Source organism: Wasmannia auropunctata, unplaced genomic scaffold (genome assembly GCF_000956235.1).
Source record: "Wasmannia auropunctata unplaced genomic scaffold, wasmannia.A_1.0 LD336116.1, whole genome shotgun sequence".
In the NCBI taxonomy this organism is placed as follows: domain Eukaryota; kingdom Metazoa; phylum Arthropoda; class Insecta; order Hymenoptera; family Formicidae; genus Wasmannia; species Wasmannia auropunctata.
This window is the reverse complement of record NW_012026774.1, coordinates 516,667-539,388: the sequence shown is the minus strand read 5'-3', so window position 1 is coordinate 539,388 and position 22,722 is coordinate 516,667. Positions and strand designations below refer to the sequence as shown.

The 22,722-nt window shown below is 33.9% G+C and overlaps 2 protein-coding genes across 8 annotated transcripts in view; one reads left to right on the top strand and one right to left on the bottom strand.

Moving 5' to 3' along the window:
* The window catches only part of LOC105449211 (epidermal growth factor receptor kinase substrate 8-like), a 21,721-nt gene extending 16,843 nt beyond the window's left edge, over positions 1–4,878 (top strand). For all 3 annotated transcript variants that reach the window (XM_011688446.1, XM_011688276.1, XM_011688367.1), the window contains exons 7-10: positions 2,290–2,799; positions 2,989–3,160; positions 3,245–3,380; positions 3,453–4,878. In XM_011688446.1, coding sequence (XP_011686748.1) covers positions 2,290–2,799; positions 2,989–3,160; positions 3,245–3,380; positions 3,453–3,548 — 914 coding nt within the window. In that variant the 3' untranslated portion in view covers positions 3,549–4,878. The remainder of the gene's footprint in view (positions 1–2,289; positions 2,800–2,988; positions 3,161–3,244; positions 3,381–3,452) is intronic.
* On the bottom strand, positions 1,319–22,722 carry LOC105449352 (dihydropyrimidinase). Of its 5 annotated transcripts, none has more exons than XM_011688649.1 (11): positions 22,396–22,722; positions 13,747–13,841; positions 12,933–13,245; positions 11,548–11,727; positions 11,059–11,172; positions 8,625–8,857; positions 7,626–7,962; positions 7,210–7,365; positions 6,759–7,026; positions 6,483–6,558; positions 1,319–1,872 (listed from the first exon to the last, which is right to left on the bottom strand). In XM_011688649.1, exons 1-11 carry the CDS (start codon positions 22,432–22,434, stop codon positions 1,857–1,859), a joined length of 1,827 nt encoding a protein of 608 aa, XP_011686951.1. In that variant the 5' UTR covers positions 22,435–22,722; the 3' UTR covers positions 1,319–1,856. The 5 variants fall into 5 exon arrangements, with proteins under 5 accessions (XP_011686951.1, XP_011686870.1, XP_011687083.1 ...); XM_011688568.1 differs by lacking the exon at positions 8,625–8,857 and adding an exon at positions 10,244–10,476 and having other exon boundaries at positions 22,396–22,720; XM_011688781.1 differs by lacking the exons at positions 6,483–6,558; positions 8,625–8,857 and adding an exon at positions 10,244–10,476 and having other exon boundaries at positions 22,396–22,719.

Here is a 22,722-nt window from a genome sequence, read left to right as displayed (position 1 = left end):
CAATAATTTTTATTTTCTCAAACATATAGATTGATGATTTTTTTTGTTGACTTTCTTTTATCACGGATGTTTCCGTTATCACAGATACAGACATTGTAATTAATGATAATCAGAAATGAAAGTGCAATGGCGATATAACAAAGATATCGAGGGGGATCTACTTCCCAACGTAATATGACGTATTGTCAGACACTTTAAATAAAAGATTTAAGATTTTGGGACCACGTTTAGTGTGAAATTAATTAATAATGAGATCTGTTAGCTATTGGGTAGCAGTGACTATCAACCACATGTAAAAGCATTTTCATTGAATCACGAATCTCGCAACGCGCTTAATTAAGTGAAAATATCGATAATGACAATCGTCCAGCATTTAACGTGGTTGAGAGTTACCAACTATAGTTTCTAATGCTATATTTCTGATATTCGATTGTATCGTCATATATAACTATGTTATCTTTTGTATTTATCGACTAACCAAATTTAGCTGTGTAGTTTATAACGACCGAAAAAAGAATCGATATACATATTATATTATTATATATATGAAAATGTTACATTATTGGGCGTTAGATCTTAGACCCGCTAAGATCGGATATTTTCTTCCGTTAAAAAGTAGGTATTTACTAATAATAAAGCAATGCAAGTTATATGGAGTATAAAATGATTTAAGTATCATGCTTACATGTAAACGGTTAAATTAGTCGGGACGATATATTATATCCGCATTAGATATATATTTCCATGGAAATTATAATTGTGTTTGTCCTTTGTCCTTATATACTGGGGCTTCATTGCGAGACAAAAATTCATCTTGATAAAAGCTCTTGATAAAAATTCTCTGGGAGAATGTGCAGGAAAAAGGAAAAAATGATTTTTCTGATACCACAATACGTTTTTCACGTTCATCTCTTTATTTTATCAATAGCTTTTATTGACGAAACAAATCTTTTTGCCAATCCTGCTTGTACGTGTGTCATTGTCGCATGCATTTTGTATGTATCAATGTAAATAAGCTTGTACAAACAGTCGAAGGGAATACGAGGAAAAAAGAGCTGTAAGAGGAATGAGAAAAAAAATGATATACACGATATATTTTCACAAAATTTAAAAATAAGTATGAGAGATACAAAAATACAAGAAATTGGCGAACGAGATCTCCTGCAATAGGTCTTCATATCATACGATTGATATCAATTTCGTTGTAACTCGAGAGCTAAGTTTCTCTCGATAAATGTATTTCTGATTCTAAATCTTTACTTACCGATTTAAAAAAAAAAAAAAAAAAACAGAAAAGGTACAAGCGTAAAACACGGAATTGATGTTATCAAATTGATGCTATTATTATTTTTTTGCGACTTGCATTATTTATTGTCGTATATTTAAACCTACATCAAAGTGTTGACTTAAACGAGATAATAATAACTAGTCGACCGAGAAGTCAAATAAGCAATATAATAAACGTGGACAAACAGTACAAGCTCTTGTTATTCTTTCTCTGTTACAGATGTATTCTCTTCATATTCCTTTATTTATTGTTAGATTGTGATGTTACATCGTAATCATATCGATAAAATGCTCTTTACAACATGGTAATGTCTAAAGACGTATACTTTTCATGAGGATTTACATAAACGAGGATTTGTATAAAGGGAAAAAAAAGTACGACTACATGCTATCTTCTATCTTTTTTTCGCGATCGATCCGAGTATTAGTTTGACATTTATGTGTGTGTCCACGGGCCGGGAATGCGATCCGTCAGTATTTCATTATACTGTAATTTTTTTATGTGTGTGTACATCACTTATTATTAATAAACATTATATTTGTGCGAGAAATCGTCGTTGTCCTGATCGTCATTCCTCTTGTCTCCTGTGAATCGCAATGACTATTAGACGTAATTATAATATCGTTTTGTTATATTTTATTCAAAGATACCTTGTTTATAGTGCAGTGACGTAAATACGCAACTTGTATGATAAACATGCATATATGACGAAGCGCGATTTATAAACTTGATATTATTAGAAATTAAATTTCGACTTGTAGAATCGAAAATATTACAATATTATGGCGCTTAAATTACATATGCTTAGTGCTCGTCCAATACACTTAAGACTGTGTGTAGTTTATGTGAAAGCTTTGGGGGTAAGTTATAGCCTTTCCACGTATTTTAATAGTTCGTCCATGCGTTATGATTTATCCATAGATGAATATACTCGTGCGATAATTTCTTATCTCGCGAGGATTATTATATGCAAATTAATTTTTTGCGAAACTGTTTTACAGACGACGTTAGTGCGTACAACGGAGCCATCAGTAATAGCAGTAGATCTAGTACTTCTTCCATCGAGAGCGTCTCTCAGTCGAACGGAAAGTTTAATACGCAACAAAGCATCGTAGAAGTGCACTCGCCACCTCGCGATATAATATTAGACGTAACACCCGACAAGCTAGCGTTACCGCCTGCGCCGACATCACAACTAGAGCTACCCGCATCGAAATCGACGCCAGCCCTATTCGCATCGAAATCAGCACCAACGTTATCCACATCGAAATCAGCGCCAACACTATCTGTATTGAAATCAGCATCAATACTACTTCCATTAAAATCAGCACCAGCATCACCTACGCCGTCATTAGATTTATCGATGACACCTCCAACGCCTCCACCACTTCCACCACCGCCACCGCCGACACCAATAGGATCTACCTCACTGCTTCAAACCGAAAAATCTTTGCTGTCAACTTTTATGCTTCATAAAGCGGAAACTCCCAAAAATAATAAATTCTCCAATGGTAAGTATTTACAGCTTCACAATTCCACATTAATAATCGTTATTATCTTGTTAATTTATCTTATATTTGTTAAAACTTGATTTCACTTGCAATAGGATGAACCATGTAATTAAATGTAATTAAATGAAAGTTTTTATAATTAGCAATTATCATATTATTGAATATATTTGTGGCACATACTTCCAAAAGGCATCTTCAGTCAAGAAGAAGTTCAAAAGGAGCTTAAGTTTGTCCTGAGGATATTTCGAGAGAAGAAAGCGAATCACTTTAGTAATAACAACTCGCAGGAAATTTGGTTGAACCAACATTCGACTCCTCGAGAAGTTCAAACTTGGTTAGCAACCAAAGGATTCTCGCAAAAGTATATTGAATGCATGTAATCCTGATATAACAGAACTCGTAATCTATTTATTATTTAATCTATATAAGCATATTTTACTTGCAGAATTTGCAAACAATTGGAGGATATGAATGGTACGGAATTGTTCAATTTATCACGACGGCGACTGGAACAATTGTGCGGATTGTCTGAGGGAAGCAGGCTCAACGGGCAATTAACTTTAGCGAAAAATGAATGTGAGGTAAATATATGTAGATATACTTTAATGAAAACAAATCCTGCATTTTTTATAATACTTTTCGAATTTTTTCAGTACAAAACTGCCCGATCGTCAGAGCTCAAGCAAATTTTAGATAAAGCGCGACGAAGAGCAGAAAAGTTAAATGATAAGGATGAAGTTCAAGAATGAATCATAATGTTCTATATTCTGTATGTGAATTGGAAGGCTGCAAGAATGATGCAAATATTGAAACAAAACATGCAGGTGCTTCGTTGTTACTGCGAATTTAGAAAAATGGAAGATAAAATACAAAAATATATATTTTTTCATAATTTTCCATAGGAAGGTACCGTGCCATCGAAAAAATTTATTGTGAAATTATTTTATTTTATCTTATATGTTGTGATAATTATTTATTACGATCAGTTAAAGCGCATCGGTAAAGCGTGAGGTTTTTAGTAAACTAGCAAACATGCATTATATATAATACATTAACTATGATGTTCTTTTTTGCGAGCAATATTATTAATTTATCTATTTTAACGAACTTACTCATAGAAACAAACAGAGAAATGTATAATATACACACACGCACAGGCGTACACGCAAGTTGTTTCCCAGTGTGTTGTTTGAGTCCAGGACTCAATTGAAGCATTTAATTTGAAACAGATTTATTATATGTGTATGTGTGTGTATGTATACACATATAAAATAAATAAAATCGCTAGACTCAACAGCAACATATTAAGTTGATGCACTTTAAGTTAAATTTAAATGTTTAATTGTAATGTAGTGTAATTAAGTTTAATATTGCAAAAAGAATATAATATCGAATGCAGTGATATTAGAAAATAGCAATTAAATTAATATACATCATAGTATGTATGACATAAATACAATATATAATATGGTATAAGTATTATCAATTTATCCTCCAAATAATTAAATCATTAATTAATTATAAAAAGGGTAATAACAATCAGTGAAATATATCTTTCCTACATACCTTCATTCTATCTTTTTTACGTTACGATAAATATATTAGATCTACGATAATCTGTTTAAAGTTAATATTAAGGAAAATCATGAATTACGTGACTTATATTATTATTATATTATACTATATTTATTAAAAGCACATACATTATAACAGACATAAATAGGACACTCTAGATGTGTCATGTCGATAAACTATACATTCTTTCCGAATACTCGACACGAAGTCACATAACGTGAACACATTGATAATTATAATATGCTATTTGTTCTTAAAAGCACTCTTCTATATGCCATTTAAATAAATTATGATCACCGTAGTTATCCAACAGTGATAACATAAAAATCTTTGACACTGGCATAAAATATCAACAGCATTACACGCAAAGTATAACTCTTCTGTGAAGTTAATTGATAACAACACGTTAAAATATTTATGTGCTATATAAGATACTTTATGAATCAATAATTGTCTTATATTTTGCTTCATTGTACTTATAATGCTCGAAATGAAATATTTATTACAGTTTTTTTTTTGTTAAATGTATAAATCTTTTGCAAAATAATTCGGAATAATTTCATAAAATTGATACACGATACATATTTAAGAGATAAAAAACTTGCGCAAAAAATTTTGTGCGTTGATGCAACTTCTAGAGAAGTTACATTAAATTATATGAATTTCTCTCTTTTTCTCTCTCGCTCTCTCTTTCGTTTCAAATAAACATATCTCACATCTTGATTACCAATAGAGATGCCTAGAAATGTCTGCAGAATTCCGATAGAAAATCTATTAGAAAATTTTTGATTTCTAATGTTGCTTTGGTCTTTCATACTTTGACTTGCATAAGTTCTAGTCGTAAGACTAACGGTTCTTTTACACATGAATGATTACACAATTAATACTTGTTATGCGATGATGACGACGATTATGTGAATACAATTTATTATTCCTTATTATTATTATATACTATATCAATGAAAATTCAATATTTTCAAATATATTCAAAGTGTTAATTTAAAAATTTAATATCTAATAAAATCTAATAAAAATCTAATAAAAAACTTCATAAATAAATATAACTTTATTGGTGGCTTAATGTAAGTGTCGTAACTTAAAATACTACGTCTTTCTATGATTCTTTGAGCCACAATTGTTTCTTAACATAAATTCTCTTTGCACAATAAACAAATAACTGTCTTATTAATAATGTGATAATTGTGACTAATATCACATCTGATTTTGTTCACAGGATAAGATATCTCATCCTGATCATCCTTATAAATTTTCCTTTGTCAAAATTAAAGAAATCGTAATATAATGGAAGTAAAGAAAAAAATTATTTTATTCAGTACCAAAATTAATAATAGATAACAAAGAATTTGTTCTAAGCTTTATCTTGGAATCATCAGAATTTGTTCATAATAATTATAATTGCCGATTGCATGGAAATAAATTTTACAAAATACATTATATATATTATATATATATATAAAATCACATATAAAATAATTATCTTTTTTATAAATTATAAGTCTTTGTTTCAAAAACATTTCGTCCAATATAGTATTTTGCTTAGATGTTAAATACATATCTTGTGCTCTATGACATAATACAAATCATATACGTATACTTTTATGTGTGCAACAATAAATAAATCTTGAAGGAAAAATAACGGAAGAGATTTTAAAGAAAATTTATTAATATAACGTTGTCAAAAAAATTAAAGAAAATTTCTAAATATAGAAATCGGGAATAAGTCAAAATAAATGATTCAGTACGCCAATGAAGCGATAATGAAGCGAAAGTTGAACGAATATGAATATACGAATGTACAACCTATTGGCCAATGACTTCCGTATCCTCCTTCGATGGAAGAGACCTTGGTCGACAGGATTACAATGCGAAAATGATATTAGTGTAATATTTAGTGAGTAGCAAACCTGTGAAAGCAGGTTGATACTCCTTGAAATGAGAAAGTGTGTGTATCTATGTGTGTTAAACCAGATAAAACGAGTATGATAAAGGTAGAAGGAAAAGAGAAGAGAGGTGAAGTCCTATTTAGTTTTCGCATTAAGTGATCCTTATACACAAAGATTAATGCTCTTTCTTTTTGTAAAAATTACCAAAAGCCTCCTGCACTGCGCCCGCCCGGTGGATTATTTACGCGAATACATGCCCTTCGTGCTTCTTCGATATCCTCTGTAAGAAAAACGCGCTTATAATCCCACTGAATGAAGAATGAACAACAAATGAAATAAAATAAATATATTTCCCACAATTGACTTACGATATCAAAGGTCGGATAATTTAGGACTATCCCTTATTAGTATGAGACCACCAAAAAATATACATATACCACATATATCTGAAGATTTAAAATAATCTCTAGTAAGACTCACCGCTGATAGAGAAAGTAGAATCTTGTAGATTTCTTTGTCCTTCGAGTCTTGGACCCTTCGTGGATGGTGTCACCACGGCGGATTCTGGTAAAGTAGGTACACAAGTGGGGGCTTGCAATTTTATCTTTGGACTGTCGTAAAATGAACCGTTTTGATTGGCTCGTGCCGCAGCTGCCGCTCTCGCTGCTTCTCTAGCCTTTGCAATCGCAGCGTCTTCCTCAGCATGTCTCTTCGCTTCTGCTTCAGTTCTTGCGACTCCACGTAATATCTACGCAGTTGCAATATAATTTCAATTTTGATTAATTATTTAATTTTATCCTTAATCGAGTTTTAAATTAATTTAAATTTAATTAAAAAATATATATAGTTAATAATACTATGTAAAAGTAACACACAGCAAAGAAAAAGTAATGGTAAAAAGGGAAATGGAAAATAAATTGATATGTCTCACCTTTTCCTTATCATTTATCATATCATAGACATAACTGCCAAATGGATCTGCGTTTACGTATTTTCCAAAACCGTGAACCGCTTTGAGCTCACACTCGTCCACACATACGCGTCCACTGACAATCACGTATTCAGGTACGCCAGTTACTTCCATACCCTGTATATTAATATTCAAATATTAATTAAATAGTTAAACTACAGCCGCGTGAAATATTATTATTATTATTATTATTGTATAATTAGCAATAATTCATAACCCATATCTTTTTGAATAAAAATATCGTCGCGCTGAGAATACGATAGATCTTGCATTCCCACATTTTTTTTTACAACGAAAACAGTTGTCTACATACAATGCGGGTAGACAATCCACAACTATCGTTCCTCATCGAAAGCGGATGACTTAACTGAACTTGCCTCAAAGATGTTGAAGTCAACAGCCTGGACGTGAGTCTGGGCGGAAATGGTGCGTTTCCTGTTGGGATCCCAGACGACAATGTCGGCGTCCGAACCGACGGCTATAATACCCTTTCGAGGGTATAGGTTGAAGATTTTGGCGGCGTTCGTGCTGGTGACTGCAACGAATCGCGTAGGGTCCATTATACCAGCATGCACACCCTTCTCCCAGAGAACTGACATCCTGTCCTCCACACCATTTACACCGTTGGGTATCTTCGTAAAATCGTCTTTGCCTAACGCCTTTTGCTCGGCATTGAACGTGCAATTGTCACTGCCGATAACTTGAAGATTATCTCTGAAAAACAATCGTATTAATGCGTCTGAAGATTGAACTCCAAAAAGGAAAACTAAATCGCAGTTACTTTGACATCGAGTAAAGGCTAAATTAATCGAAACTACTAATACGAAATTAAATAATAATAAACATCAAATGATTAAAAATTGAGAGACGGTAGTCGTTTGATAATAGTCGTTAAACCAGCAGTTTTTCTTTCATTCATTTAATCGACATTAATGCGCTGCACCATGCAGGCAACTTCCTACACATCCTCTCGTAGCTATTAATATCCAGGCCAAGAGTTACACTTATGTCATTCTCGTCATTTTGTTATTATAATTTATCGCCATGAACGTTTGAGTGAAATACACAAGACAATAACGCAATAGTTTTTAAATCGAAAAGAAAATTCTTAAAAAAAAATAAAAAAAAAATTTAATTCAATACATATGGGGATATAAAATAAAAAGAAAAATGATACATAATAATATATGCGATGTGCCAAAACCTGAAATTTTCCTTTCATTTCCAATTTTTTCGTTCAATTGGAAATAAATATTTCTTAACAAAAAAATTTTAGTATCTTTTTATAGAGCCTTTAATACAAAAATAATCCAATGCGAAAAGGGACAACCCAGCCATTACAGAGACATCAGGTATTCTTTATGCAATCTACTTACTGGGCCAGGTGTTCGGTTAGATAGGCAGGTGTCGTTGGATCAGGCCGCAACGGCGGGTTAGTAATAAAACGCCTTGCTCTCTCCATGTCTTTGCCGTATTGCTCGCTACCATCGATACCGATGGTGCTCGCCAAGGTTTCCCCGAAAACGATGATACCGTCCGACCGCTTCGCCGACACGACATCGGCAGCCGACTTGCTTGAAATCGCCGTTATGTACAACGGACTGTTCACCTAAACGCGATATTTTTGTCCTCTCATTGAATTGCTATGTTCTCTCTATCATTCTATCTACTATCTACTAGACAAAACGATTTATAACTGAAAATAGTTTATATTAAAATTCAATAAAAATTTTAAAACACTCCAATATTAAAATTATTACTATTATCTTATATTGACTTATATCCCATAAAAACTAATATATAAATATTATAACTTTTATGGTATATTTCTACTAAATAAAGCAAATAATTAAATAGAATGTATATCATATGCGTATAAAATTATGCAATATTTGTGATTTTAATTCTAAACGTGTTTTATGAGACGTATTGATTCTACAAATGTATAAGAGTCAAAATCACAAATCAAAAAGCTATCAAATCTTTTACAGCCGTGCTCGATTTACAGATAATACTTCGTAAAAAGCTTCTAATTAAAAAACATATTTTTCTTCAGATCAACTTTTATGTAATGATTTTCACACATGTAATGCTAAGACTAATAAAAATAATCGTGAGAGAAATTTGTATACAGGCAAATAAATAAAAATAAGAGAGCAAGGAGAGAACGAAGATAACGACAGCTACTTTCAATGCATGCGAGTGGAATTTCGACGATATTGTTGAATAAATATGTTTCAGTGCGAACGGACAGAATTGTGGACGGCATTAAATTGTGCAATTTACGCATATGTCACGCATCAATTTACGCGTATGTCAAGCGTCTAGCTATAGAACGTAGAAACTTGAATTACTATTACTGCAATTGCAACCTATTTCCGTTAATCAGCGGGACAAAAAATGTGTGGAGGGTGCGAAATTAATGACGCATACACACGAGACTCGGGCCGAACGTACATAGGTACATATGCTACAACATTACTTGAAAAACATAATTTGATCGATAGAATATAAAGATAATTAGCGATAAAATCAACAAGAAAATCGAGTTTTTCTAAGATATTTTTTCTCTTATACAAATTCAACTCTTCCTTCGATGTACGTTTACTTATTTAGGAAAAGACCTGCGTTATTCCTTTTAAGTAGAAATGATGTTGATACGTGACCATTATATCGATCTCAAAAGAAAGTGTTTTCCTATTTTTGCAGACAAGATGCTATACTTGGTAAATACAATTTATTTAGGAATGCCGCCATCGGATCTATGTTTAAATATCGCTGCTTACAACTAGTAGTTTGTACTGACTCTACCTATAATAGCTTTATTGGTTTGTAATACACACATCCGACTTACTAACGGTAAAACCTCAAATTATCTGCTTGCGTATTAAATACCTATGTGATTCTACATTTAGACAATTTCATAAATTTACGTTCTAGCCTTTATATTTTCGATGTCAAAGTTATCCTAAATTCATCGCTGGCTTCGACTCACTTAGCTAACATGTTTATGAGTACTCGTGGCGTATCCGTGTCCGGTCTGAGTGGTGGACTTAGAACATAGCCGGCGGCATGTCTCCAGCATTTGTGTAAGTAGTTGGTACCGTCTGTGCCAATTGCAGCCGCCAGAGTTTCACCGAAGACACAATCACCGCGCTTACGCGCGGCCTCCACTTGCTCGCCAGCACTACGGCTCATCACATGCACTACGTACAGCGGACAATTGACCTAAGCATGCAGAATTTTGATACTAGTACTAGTAGGTGAGAGATGCAACAGTAATGCTTAAACACATTTTCAGTTGCCGGAAAATTCTCTTGTAGGAGAGAGAGAGAGAAAATAAGCAACATATATATGTATTTAGTGTGTATAAAGATAGAATTCAAAAATATAAAATTTAAAAAGATATAAGAAAAATAAGATATGGGTTTATCGGGAAAAATAAAATAAAATGATATAGACATTTTTAGGCATTATTATCACATTTTACCGCGTGACATAAATATTTGTAGATCTCGGTACGATTCGAGAATTTCGAGCATTGGGTACATGCCATGAAAAGCAACGTCCTAGTTTCTAATCTACTGAAATTTATGATTGTCCGAGAACTAAATACCGCTACAGGTAGCGTGCCAAGTATGTATATCTGTAGCAGAACTTCAAAAATAATAAAATGTAAAAATCTTGCAAGCTCGAGACAAAGTACGATGTACATCAAAACAGATAACTAAGAACGAATATACTAAGAGACTGACTAAGAGATATTAATGTTTTAGCAACGACATCATTGCGAAGCGTTCCAGCTCTTACCTGATTCGCGATAACGCACGCTCTATTCACAGCTTCCGCTTCGACCTCTTCGGGACGTGACATCTCGTGGCCCTCCGGACCGGTTACTCCTGCGGCCAGTAATTTCTTCGTATTCTGGAACAAGTTTATGACGATAGGAGAGAGCTCGTATGCTGTATTTTGCATTAAAATCCTGTTTCAAACAATGTATCTTAACTCTTTACTACTCAATACAACTTTCAAATCACATAGCAGTTTTATGGCTTAGCTTTCTTTTTATGTTCCTTTGTTCGTCGATTCACAGTATTCGAAAAGTAGACATTTAAAAGTCAGTATGTATATAAATTATTCTTATATTTTATGCTTTTAGAAAGATATTGAAATAAAATCTCGTAGATATCTCTAGAGGATATCGGCGAGGATTAATAATCAGAAATAAAGCGCAGATTTGATCTCAGGTAAGTGTGTACATATTAGCGTTGTCATCTTTCTGTATATAAGTATATATACCTCCACGATAAGATCACCGTTCTCTGCATGCACCATAGCAACGGCACCGATCTCCTTGCACGCCTTGAAAGTCTCGATCAGCTCCGGATCTCTAAGCATAAACATGTCAGGGTACGCCATGAACATTTTGAAGCTACCGACGCCGTGGTCTTTCGCCAAAATCGCCATGTCCTCTTTGACCTGTAGACAGATGAGGCAATGAGTACCGATGAATAATGAATCGCGAACGCGGCTTTCTTTCAAGTTTGTACGACGGACAGTAGCAAATAAGGGGATTAGATGGCAAATCGCTTTCTTTTTTCGTGTCCTCAGGCAATACGTGCAGTTTTCTTCGCCATCACTCGGTATTCCAGCCGCATGATCGGCAATCATAGTTACGAGAGCTGCACAACAGTCGCCAATTTATAGAACGAGTTTGTTAGTTTTCCTACATTTGGAATCGCACTGATCCAATCGCCTTCGAATGTCGATAATCAATCGTGAATGCAATAGACTCGGATCACGCTAAAACTAAACTACGGAATAGAATTAAGTTTAACTTAATAAATAAGAATTAATTAAGAATAAATTCTCTATTCGCGTCACCATATTATATATATATATATATATATATATATATATATAAAATAAGAATATAATTTGGATGAGAAAACGTGAATAATTAAATCTTGATTAATCACTAGTGTAATTGGATTACTATTAGTATCAGGGAATATTGACATTTCATGATATTCGTTTAAATAACTTTTATATCGAATTACATCTATCTTAATGAACCGAAAACTACAAAAGATAGAATTGGATTAATTTAATCCAATGTATTTCGTGCACTGTAATTTACATTGCATCCGGAATTATGTAAATTGTCATTACGTCAATTGACGTCTAGTTAACGTAATCAACGTGTAAGTCAAACATATAAATGTCATAAATTGTCGTATATTCTGAAATGTTGTAACTTTGAATCAACGGCGGGGGAAAAGGAGGTTAAATCTAAATAAATTTCCTTTTTTAGGAAGATTCGTGTTAAATTTCTGCAATTATCTCGTTCGGGTAATTAAAAAGGCAGACTAGAGAGTATTTGATATAGAATGACTTGGCGTTTGCATATTGCATATTGCACTTGTAGCGTGAGCTTGATTGACGATTGATCTTATCATAAAAGTAGAATATTGCGATATGTTAATCAGATACAATATCTAATATACCTATCTCAAAATAATTAGAAAGCAATAAGTCAATAGTTAGGAAAAATTAATCAGATTAGAAGCAGATAATTTTTATGTTCTAACAAACTTGGAGGGGGGAAAGGAATTGCAATGTATCCATTATATAATTATAGTAAGAAAAAAAATTATAAAATAAAAGATATATTCTAATTTTACCTTCGGACTCCAAGACGTGATGGCGACGTGCAGCGCATAATCGCAGCATACTTTTTGATCGGCCGACTGTCTGTATCTCTCGTAAGCTTCCAGGAGGCTCTCGTCTTTTCGCGATACCACGAAATCGATGATCATCGTGGTACCGCCAGCGACTGCGGCTTTCGTGCCCTGATAAAAGTCATCTATCGATTTGGTACCCATAAACTCGAACTCGAAATGCGTGTGCGGATCTATACCACCGGGCATTACGTATCTTCCACGAGCATCGATGGTCCTCGTGCCACCCGGAATAATGAGATTACGTCCCATTTGTCTGCAAACAAAAAATGAAAATTTTAGTCAAATAATTTCTTCGTCCTTTGCAAAACAATTAAAGAGCATACATTTCGCACCAAGGTGCGGCTCGATTAGTCAAATCAATCTCAGTTGACGTTGACACTTGAACGATTTCTACTGATTATCTAACGATTAAATGATCGGTCACGCTTGTTTGATGAATCACAGCGAACGCATAAACGTGTTATCTGTCGTCGTACATCTCATTCAATTCTAAGTGATAAAATTACCTTGACGACGACGACGAATGTATCGCATTTCGTTTACCTATGTATGTAGAGTGACGGTTAGACGCATGAGCTGAATATACCGTGATACTACAAGTTAAAACGCAAACCTCGCTATCTTTGAGAAAAGCGGGTCTGCGCTTTGCAAATTGCTCCAAGCCCAACGTTTCGCAAACGATGCGTCATACAAACGTGAAATATAAATCAATATTATGCGTCGCGTGATCAAAATGCATTTTGTATTTACATACCTGATGATGCCATCCTCGATGTAGACATCGCTGTCGATTATCCCATCGTCGTTCACAACCTTGCCATTTTTAATTAGCAATCTGTTCTGCGCGCTCTAGAATAAAAAAATATTTACATTAGTTTAACGAGAGTTTACAGTAATATATTAAAAATACGAGCTTAACGAGTCGTAAAATGATTTAACGGAGTCAGCGAACCACCTCTTCCACTATCGACCATGACTCGCCCAAATATACTGTCCTTGGTATAACGCAACGTGCATAGACTTCAACATCCGGCGTACGCAATTAACGCGTACGGCGTACGTGCGCATCGCTGTGTGTACTACGGTATTAGCAATCAGCAATGTATAAGAGAACGACGGTTCACGCACTTCCGTCAATGTACGCGATACGGATTTAGAGCATGTACGCAATGTGCGTGATTCGATAAGCGAACAGTTACCCTGTGGGTTTTTTTTTTAACAAACAAAAAATATACTTCTGTTCATTTTCGCAGCAAAAATGTAAATAAATTAGCATACGAAAAATTCAACTAGTATATAATGCTTATTATATCAATGGCGAAAATAAAAATAAACGTATCAGAAGTTTAATTACAAACTGATAAATAAGATATTTCATTTCTCCGGTATAAATGATATATTCATAATATAGAAACTGATATCAAAAGATTTAACTATTATTCGATGTCAATGATCTCGATGACCAACGAGTATGAAATGAAAAAGTATAATATAACGTAATTTCTAATTCTTTACTTCATTATTGACGTAACATCGCATCCTGTGTGTACGATCTTTATCTCCTTGGAGGAACAAATTGCGAAAAGAGAGACGGTTGCGTATATCACACCGCAGGTTGCATCGGTGCATGGACGAGCATCTTTTTAAAGGGCTCTTGTGCTTTTCGCCCTCGCGTGCGTGCGGGGAAAATATAAAAGTCCAGTCGTCCCCGACGACGAAGGGTGACGGTGGGAATGACGACGACAGGGCGTCAGGGGGAAAAAAAAGAACAATTCCTGGCTGTTGCTACCCACGCCCCAGCTAGTCTAGACCTCTTTGCGCCCCATGAAATCAGTCATGTTGGCAACGAGTTCTTCCGGGCGAGTTCCACGAGAGACCCCCTTCGATCTTGAGCGAATTATATTTTAGCCGCTCTTCTGCGTCACCGATCCTAATTCCGTATTGTTTCGCCTCAGAAAGCAATTCGATATACAAACAGATTAAATGCCACTTGCAATCCGTTTAAAAAGAGATACTCATGGCATACCTATATAACTGTGAAATCATAAATAATCGACTACATCATTTGCTATGCGAGTTTCGTATATGCAGACTATAAGGCCGGTGGCTTTGGATATTTCTCAAATAATCTGATGATATACTTTTTAATAGATCTAAGGACATTCGTTGCATCGAATTGAAAACGTTCAATAGAATTGATGCAACAGCGAATGCATCTCGATTAACCTAATATGTAAAACTAAATGCAGAACAGAAGATATATAGCGTGGGTACGTGTATTATAGGAGATACTTTATGGAAAGTGTAGAAACGCGGATGCTCGACCTTCGAATTTTATGTGCCGAGAGGCCATCGGCAGATGTATTTTACGTAGGCGGAGACCTTGTCGTCTTCAAAGTCTAGTATTAGCAGCGGCCGAGAACATATGTGTTTCATGTGTTAGAAATTGGTGCGTGAGTATTTTCGGCGAGCACGCTCTCAAGATACGTCCGCACGTATATGCGTGTATCGTGTGATTTTTTTGAGTGAAATCTTCGCGGGAGTGCCTCAAGAGAGCAATAAAATCCCATTAACTCTTAAAACCTTAAAGTATCAATTGCTGAGACTTAACTCTCTCGACACTCGCAAGTCAGTAAATTATGCAATATTTTTTCATTGTTAATTTCTCTTTCTCTGTCAAGTTGTTAATTATAATTATATAATAGATGAAATTAATAATATGTTATTAGTGCAGATTTTAATCAAAAGAACAAACTTTCCAGGATTTTTTACATCCTAATTTCCATCTGATGTAATCTAAAAACACATGCATCATATAATACACAATTTTAAAATTAATGAATTATATTAAATTAGTAGCATAAAAGAACTAATTTCAAACAAATAGAATAAATTTTTACAATCTCATTAAAAAAATGCGATTAAATAGAAAATATAACTTATTAGATATAATTAATCTCTCAATTTATTATAGTAATACAAAATTTTTCAGATTTTTCTCATAAAAATATTTTATATACAGTGTACAAATTATTGTTTAATTTATAAAGCAATTCGTTATAAAAGCGGGGTTAATACATATATCACAAAATGTGAGTTGCGTCAAGCCAGACCAGGGCTCTAGTTAAAATCAATAGCATCCGACATTTCCCGTCTATACGTCTCGAATTCGCCGCGGCACGAATAGACGCAGTTGTAAACGAAAATCCCTTATCGCAAATATCTCTTTGCGATTAGATCGCAAGCGGCAATTTGGCGTGTTAGAACGTACCACTCTCTCCCTCTCTCTCTCTCTCTCCATCTCTCAAGGTCTCTCGCAAAGTATGAGAATTGGATTCCGCTTTTAGACTTTCGGTACTAGGCGCGAGAATGCAGATAAATCGGTCTCCCAGCGAATCTCCGTTACTTTGTTGCAATATTTATGTGGCATGTCGTTTCCTTTATCAACAAGGAAGAAGCTAATAGGAGCAATATTTTCAGAAACTGCAACTCACACCTAATTTACACCGCTCATTTAATTTAATTGAAGGTAATGTCAGGTTGACTTTTCAGATATACACGCAGGATGCTTATTTAGATTGTAAAAAATTATAATTAAGATTACGTTCTAGCGTGAAAAAAAAAAGGAAATATATCAAGATATATTTTACCTTTTATCTTTATAAGAAATGAAAAGGATATCCTCTACCTCTAAACCGGTAACTTCAAACAACTAATAAAAACTGCAGTGTATCACGATGCATATCGTGACTCGGCAAACATTAGCGTGAGACACATGGCCAAATAACTTGAAATATTGCATAATCGTTTGATACATTTATAGGTATGTCTCGCATCCAAGAAGACTATAAAATGATTAAAAATATATATTGTATAAACTAAAGACGCATGGTTAACAATTTTTTTATCCTTAAAAGACTATGTATGTCTTCATCATTGAATATGATAAATGTGATTTTTTATTATAATAAACGCAAGCATAATAATATCCAAATTTCACGAACAATTAGAACAAAAATAATAATAATACTGTATATATTAAAGCTTCTTAAGAAAAGGGGATTCATTTGTTCCAAATATTTCTTCCAAGTGCATACAGTATATACTTAACAAGTATGTACACATTCAAATCATTCGCGTTTGAAAAACTCAATGTTACGCAAGGCTAAAACTATTCTTGTCAATCTATCGTACGATCGGCGCCTATTGAGTAATTGCGTGTTGCTTCTTAATGAGAGACATCGTACGTGGACGTATGTATATCTAATTCACGACAGCGTATGAAACCTACGAGAGATTTATTTGAGACGACGGTGTCGTCGTCATCACGACTAAGGCGTCCTTGGACCGTATTCCACGATCGCGTTTTACCACGTTCGCGCAAGAAGATGTAGGATACGCGTACAAGACTGGCATTGAATTGCGTGAACTACGCAAAATATATTATTTTCCGAGGTTTCCCACATCCCACTTTAATGAGAAACTAATAATAAAATTTATTATTTATTATTCTATACACGCTTTGACTGTTTCTCTCAGTTGATTTTCTTAATATTAAGAAGCTGACTGCAGTTATTTTCGTTAATATACTGATTTTGTTTATGTCTAATTTCTATAGGCCTTATGCAGTGCGAACAATTCACCTGTCTACTCTACATTTGCAACACAATGTGCACCGGAAACAGTGAACATAAGTCACACCTGGCTTCCTCTACCGTGGGCCGTTTATACGTTACGTTGCATGTTGGTGCCAGCAACGCGCGTTTCGATTGACCGACTTATTGTTAGTTGGCCTAGTCAAATTTAACACCGCATCATCGTGAAAACGCGATGACGTGCAGTAAGAAAGGATTTTGCGTGAGACTGCTTTGATCAACAATAACTGAATAAAACTCTAAGAATAGATAAACGCGAAGAGAGAAGAAGGAAACAGAGCGAGATAAATAGCTAACGAAAATTGCCGTGAATAATAGTACCGCGACATGCTTCGAAAACCATATGTGTCGATCTTTTAATCTAGTAACGCGCGCGATCACGTCAACATCACAATAGTCTATCTTACCTATCTATCAATATCAATTCACCGTCTCTGTGAAGCTAGCACATTTTTAGAACAATATAAATTATGGATTAATAATTGATCAAGTCTTGAGTTTTTGTCAAGAAATGCTAGAATTCCTCCTAGGTTCAGAAAAGGATTTTAATGATTGAATAAATAGATGAAAATAATATAGAATAAAACTTTATATACGTTTGATCAAAATCGATTAGCTGAATATAATGTATTATTGACTCGTATGAAAATAATATACTGATATAGAGAGAATATTATCTTACACGCGCTTGGAATCAAATGTCAACATTAAACGCTTAAACGTGAGATGCGACTTATAGACTGAATAGCTAAGTATAAAATTAAATTAAATTTACTATAAATACTTATAAACATTAATTCAATAATAAGTAATTTACAAACTTAACTATTATCTAATTAATTAAACGAATCGAATAAAAATCTTTCAGTTTGCTTTGACTAACGATTACAGTAGGTACGTATATAACTTGGCTGTTGGTTTCTTATAATGCTCGATAAAAATAATAATAGCTATCATAGAATGAGTAGTCTGTGTTTAATAATTAAAACGAGAATACGCGCTATTGGCTTATATTATTGACTAATTAGGGACAATAAAAACAAGATGTTCTCTGAAATAAATTACAAACATGAAACGAAGTATAACGTAATACGAAGAATAAAACCAGGTCAGTTCTCATTAATTATACGTCTTCCATGTAAATTGTAATTGTACATCTTCCGCGTGTGTATCACGTCATCGCACACATCGTCGCAAATCGCGCCTTCGTATTCTCGTTTTGCTCGCGAGATCGTAAAGATAAAAAAGATTGTTGAATGATTGGAGAACGATAATACGTTACTGCTATATCAACGATATTTTTATCTCGTCAGGGATTTATCTCGTCGCGCGTTTCTTCTCGTCGAAAAGGGATCATGGGAGCGTCGGATCTCTTAGGTTTATTTTTACTCTCGCGAAAACCGTCGTCATCCGAAACAACTCGCGGATTAGCGAGTTCGGATTGAATAGTAGCCTGAATAATATCGGTTTTATTTGGAAGATAATGTCGCAAAATGTATTCTAAAGAGGATACTGGCAGTTTCCCCGACATTAGGTCGATGAGTCGAGTCGACGAACTATTGATTCGCGGAGCGCCGGCCCCGCGTCACTTCTGGCCGGGTCCCAGTGCCGTACGATTTCTCCCTGTTGCGCATTTTCCTTTATGTCATATATTATATTACAAATCCTAGACACACGAGCTTTTCCGTCAAAATCTATTGTATAGTCGAGGAAAGTATCGACGATATGCATGTTATGCGCAAATTTTCAATTTGTTTTTTATCCTCTTTCAAGGGAGAGAATCTGCAGGTAATTACTTGCAGATAATTAGGAAGAAAAAGAATCGATATAAAGATAAGCTGAGATGAATATAATAAAAATAGAAATTGGAAAATCCTTATGATAAAAGAAAATGCATATTTGATCTAATAAACAACGTTGCGATTGTTAAATTAAATACAGTTAACGCTTGAGGGATAACACGCTTGAATTTAACGGTATAGAGATTGTTCCGTTCGTAGAATCGGTGAGAAAGAGGATGAGAGCTTTCTGCTTTCAATAGATGATAACTAGCAAGTACTAATTAAAGGTGAGATGCTAAAATCGGAGTTTAGATTTCTTTAGCATCGACAAATTAGAATTAACCAATAAAAAATAATTTATAGATCTTCTCCATTATAGCAATATAAGATGTACGATAATTTTGATATGAATACTAAAAAATACAGTTAAATAATTTTTAACAATGTCGTACAATATTATAGAATAATTAGTTGATATATCGCCTTTTCTTCGTAGTCTTTAAAATTTTAATTGGACATGTTTAAAAATTTGACAATTTCATGCACCAATTGCGATACAAAATGTTGTCTTTATCAGACGATTAACAAATTAATATTGTTTCATTTAAGCAATGATCTACGGATCAATAAGACACCAATTTTGCCTTATTTGAATTTTTCGTGTTGGAGCTAAATTGTACATTACAACGGTTAACGTTTCTTTTCTTTCTTACAAATGTGCGTTACATTTTATATCTCGATGCCGTTCAATACTATTCAGGATCGAAATATAGACTTTAACCTAATAGTCGACATAGACGTTACTTAATGACGAGGTTTCTTTTTATTCTATCGTTTCTAATTCTATTGACGTTGGCGCATCATAGAAACGCGAACAGTGTACAGTTTCCGCAAATGTTGCCCTTCCTTTCTAAATCGGTGCCTCACAATAGTTATACACAAAATTGCAGCGTAAATATTACTTGACACTACAATCTTTATCTTTCGTATCGACATTTGTAAATATCATGTAACAATTCTATATTCAAGCAATAATTATTAAAAATTTAACGTATCATTTATATACATCATTAATGTGAAACAAAATCAAGATGTCAAGATTTTCTTACAATTTCGTAATTTTCATACATTTCACACTTTTATACATATATTTTTGAGTTTGGACTCTTCAACTTATATATAGTTATATATATATATATATATATATATATATATATATATATGTGATAAACAATAATAGAATACATCGAATAATAGTCATAAAACCGATAGTGAATTAGCTGCAGTTCTTCGCTGTCTCGTCGCGTCGGTTCTTCGGTAAAGAATTATTGATAATTTCATGCCTCATAAGATATGTATGAGACTTGTAATGCTCAAATTGATATCGATTGGAATAGTAGCACGATGTAAAAAAAAAAAAAAAATGCCGAGGTACATTCTTCAAATATAGTAATTAAATATAGTAATTAACCTGTTTACTTGAGAAATTTGATAAATACTTAAAACACAATAAAATTTTCTATTAATTTAATAAACATAAAAAAAACAAATAAAATTTTATCTACATCAGAATTCGTTGAAAAAATAGCAATTTATTTCTATGAAAATTGTGTAATATCTTAAACCTTATGTCATCACAATTGTATCGTATTTGCGTCAAGCGAGTAATAAACATTTTCATTGATTAAAAAATGCCTGATACGATGCGTGTCATAAATAAATCACGCTGTAATGGTGATACCAAGTTAATGTCAACAATTTATCACTTATCAATATAATAAGATATAAACACGCATAAATATACATAAAATTCGAAAAATAGATCAAGTAATCTCTAGCAGCGACGTTAGTCCCATCAAATGCACATTATGTCATATGCAAACGATAACCTCAATAGGATAAACGGTATCGCAAGAGTCCTCATGCGATCGGAGCACGATCGGATCCCCACGCCGATTAAATTGTTTTATGGATTATATGTTGTATCAACTATTAACCGATATCAATTTAAAAATGTACGATACCGTTTAGACAAGCTACAAGCTACCAAGCTATAAATATCGTTGTTTATCAGCCGGCTTATCAATGCGGATTTCTGCACAGCGATGATTTTATATAACTAACTAAAATTTTAATATGTATCTAGTACTTACGAACTTATTAATTTATTAACATTATTAATAATCGTACTAACTCTATTATCACATTTTAAAACAAGCTGCAAATGATTCCGGGAAAATAATATAAAGCTGATTACATATTACGCGCAAACTATTTCTAATTATATCAAATAAATCGAATTTTAAAATGTAATCAGAAATCGGTACAATTAATTAATAAAGTGTAATTTTACGCGAAACGAGTAAATTAAATTGAAAAGATTTTAACTCTCAGTTTGAGAAAGTGAAATAATTAATTAAGTCAGAGCTAATGACGTTAAAGCGACAAAACCTTTATTAGTAAATCAACGATATATACATTATGATTTTCGACATTTAGTATTGAAAAAAAAAAAAAAAATATTCGTTCAAAAATTTCCCTCAAATTTCCTAGAATAATTTTCGATGATAAAAATATTCGAAGAATTTATTTCTAAAATAAATGCTCCGAAAAAGACCGAGTTCACTGACATGTTTCACTGACATGTTTCATCTAAAAAATGAAATGCTATTCAATAGTTTTCATACTTAGAACATACATGTATGTTTGAGTTTTTATACGGTTGTGAAAACAGAAGAAAATTTTGTTAAAGCCCGGCGACGAGATTGTGATTTTGGAACAGAGGATGGAACTTGTGAATCCAACGACTTTATCGAGCGGTAGTTTATCGCAATTTCTCGCGACACCATGTTCCCCGCTCATCTCGCTACCATCTCGTCATTGCGCGCAGATAAAAATAACAACGCTTTTTTTTCTGGGACGCAAAACGCCTGCACAGCAGAGAGCTTACAAGTGCTACACACTCACCTGTAGATGAATCGGCACCTTCTTCACCGGAGTACTCATCTCGCGAGCTCACCTTCTACGGCACTTTCACAATATTTACTCTTTGGTGTACAAGCCACTTAATTTCGTTCGCGCAAAACACGTCTTCGTCTTCGCTCCACGCGCGCATGCAATTTTGTCGAATCGTTCTCCTTTTCTCTCGACTCTCTTCGACACGGAGGAAAAGGCGGGCGAAGCCAGAGAAAGCTACTACACAAGACAAGACACTGCACAAACCGCACGCAATCACGCATCGACCGAATCTGAACGCGAGTCGCGAACGGCGAATGCGATTGACGCTGCGACTGC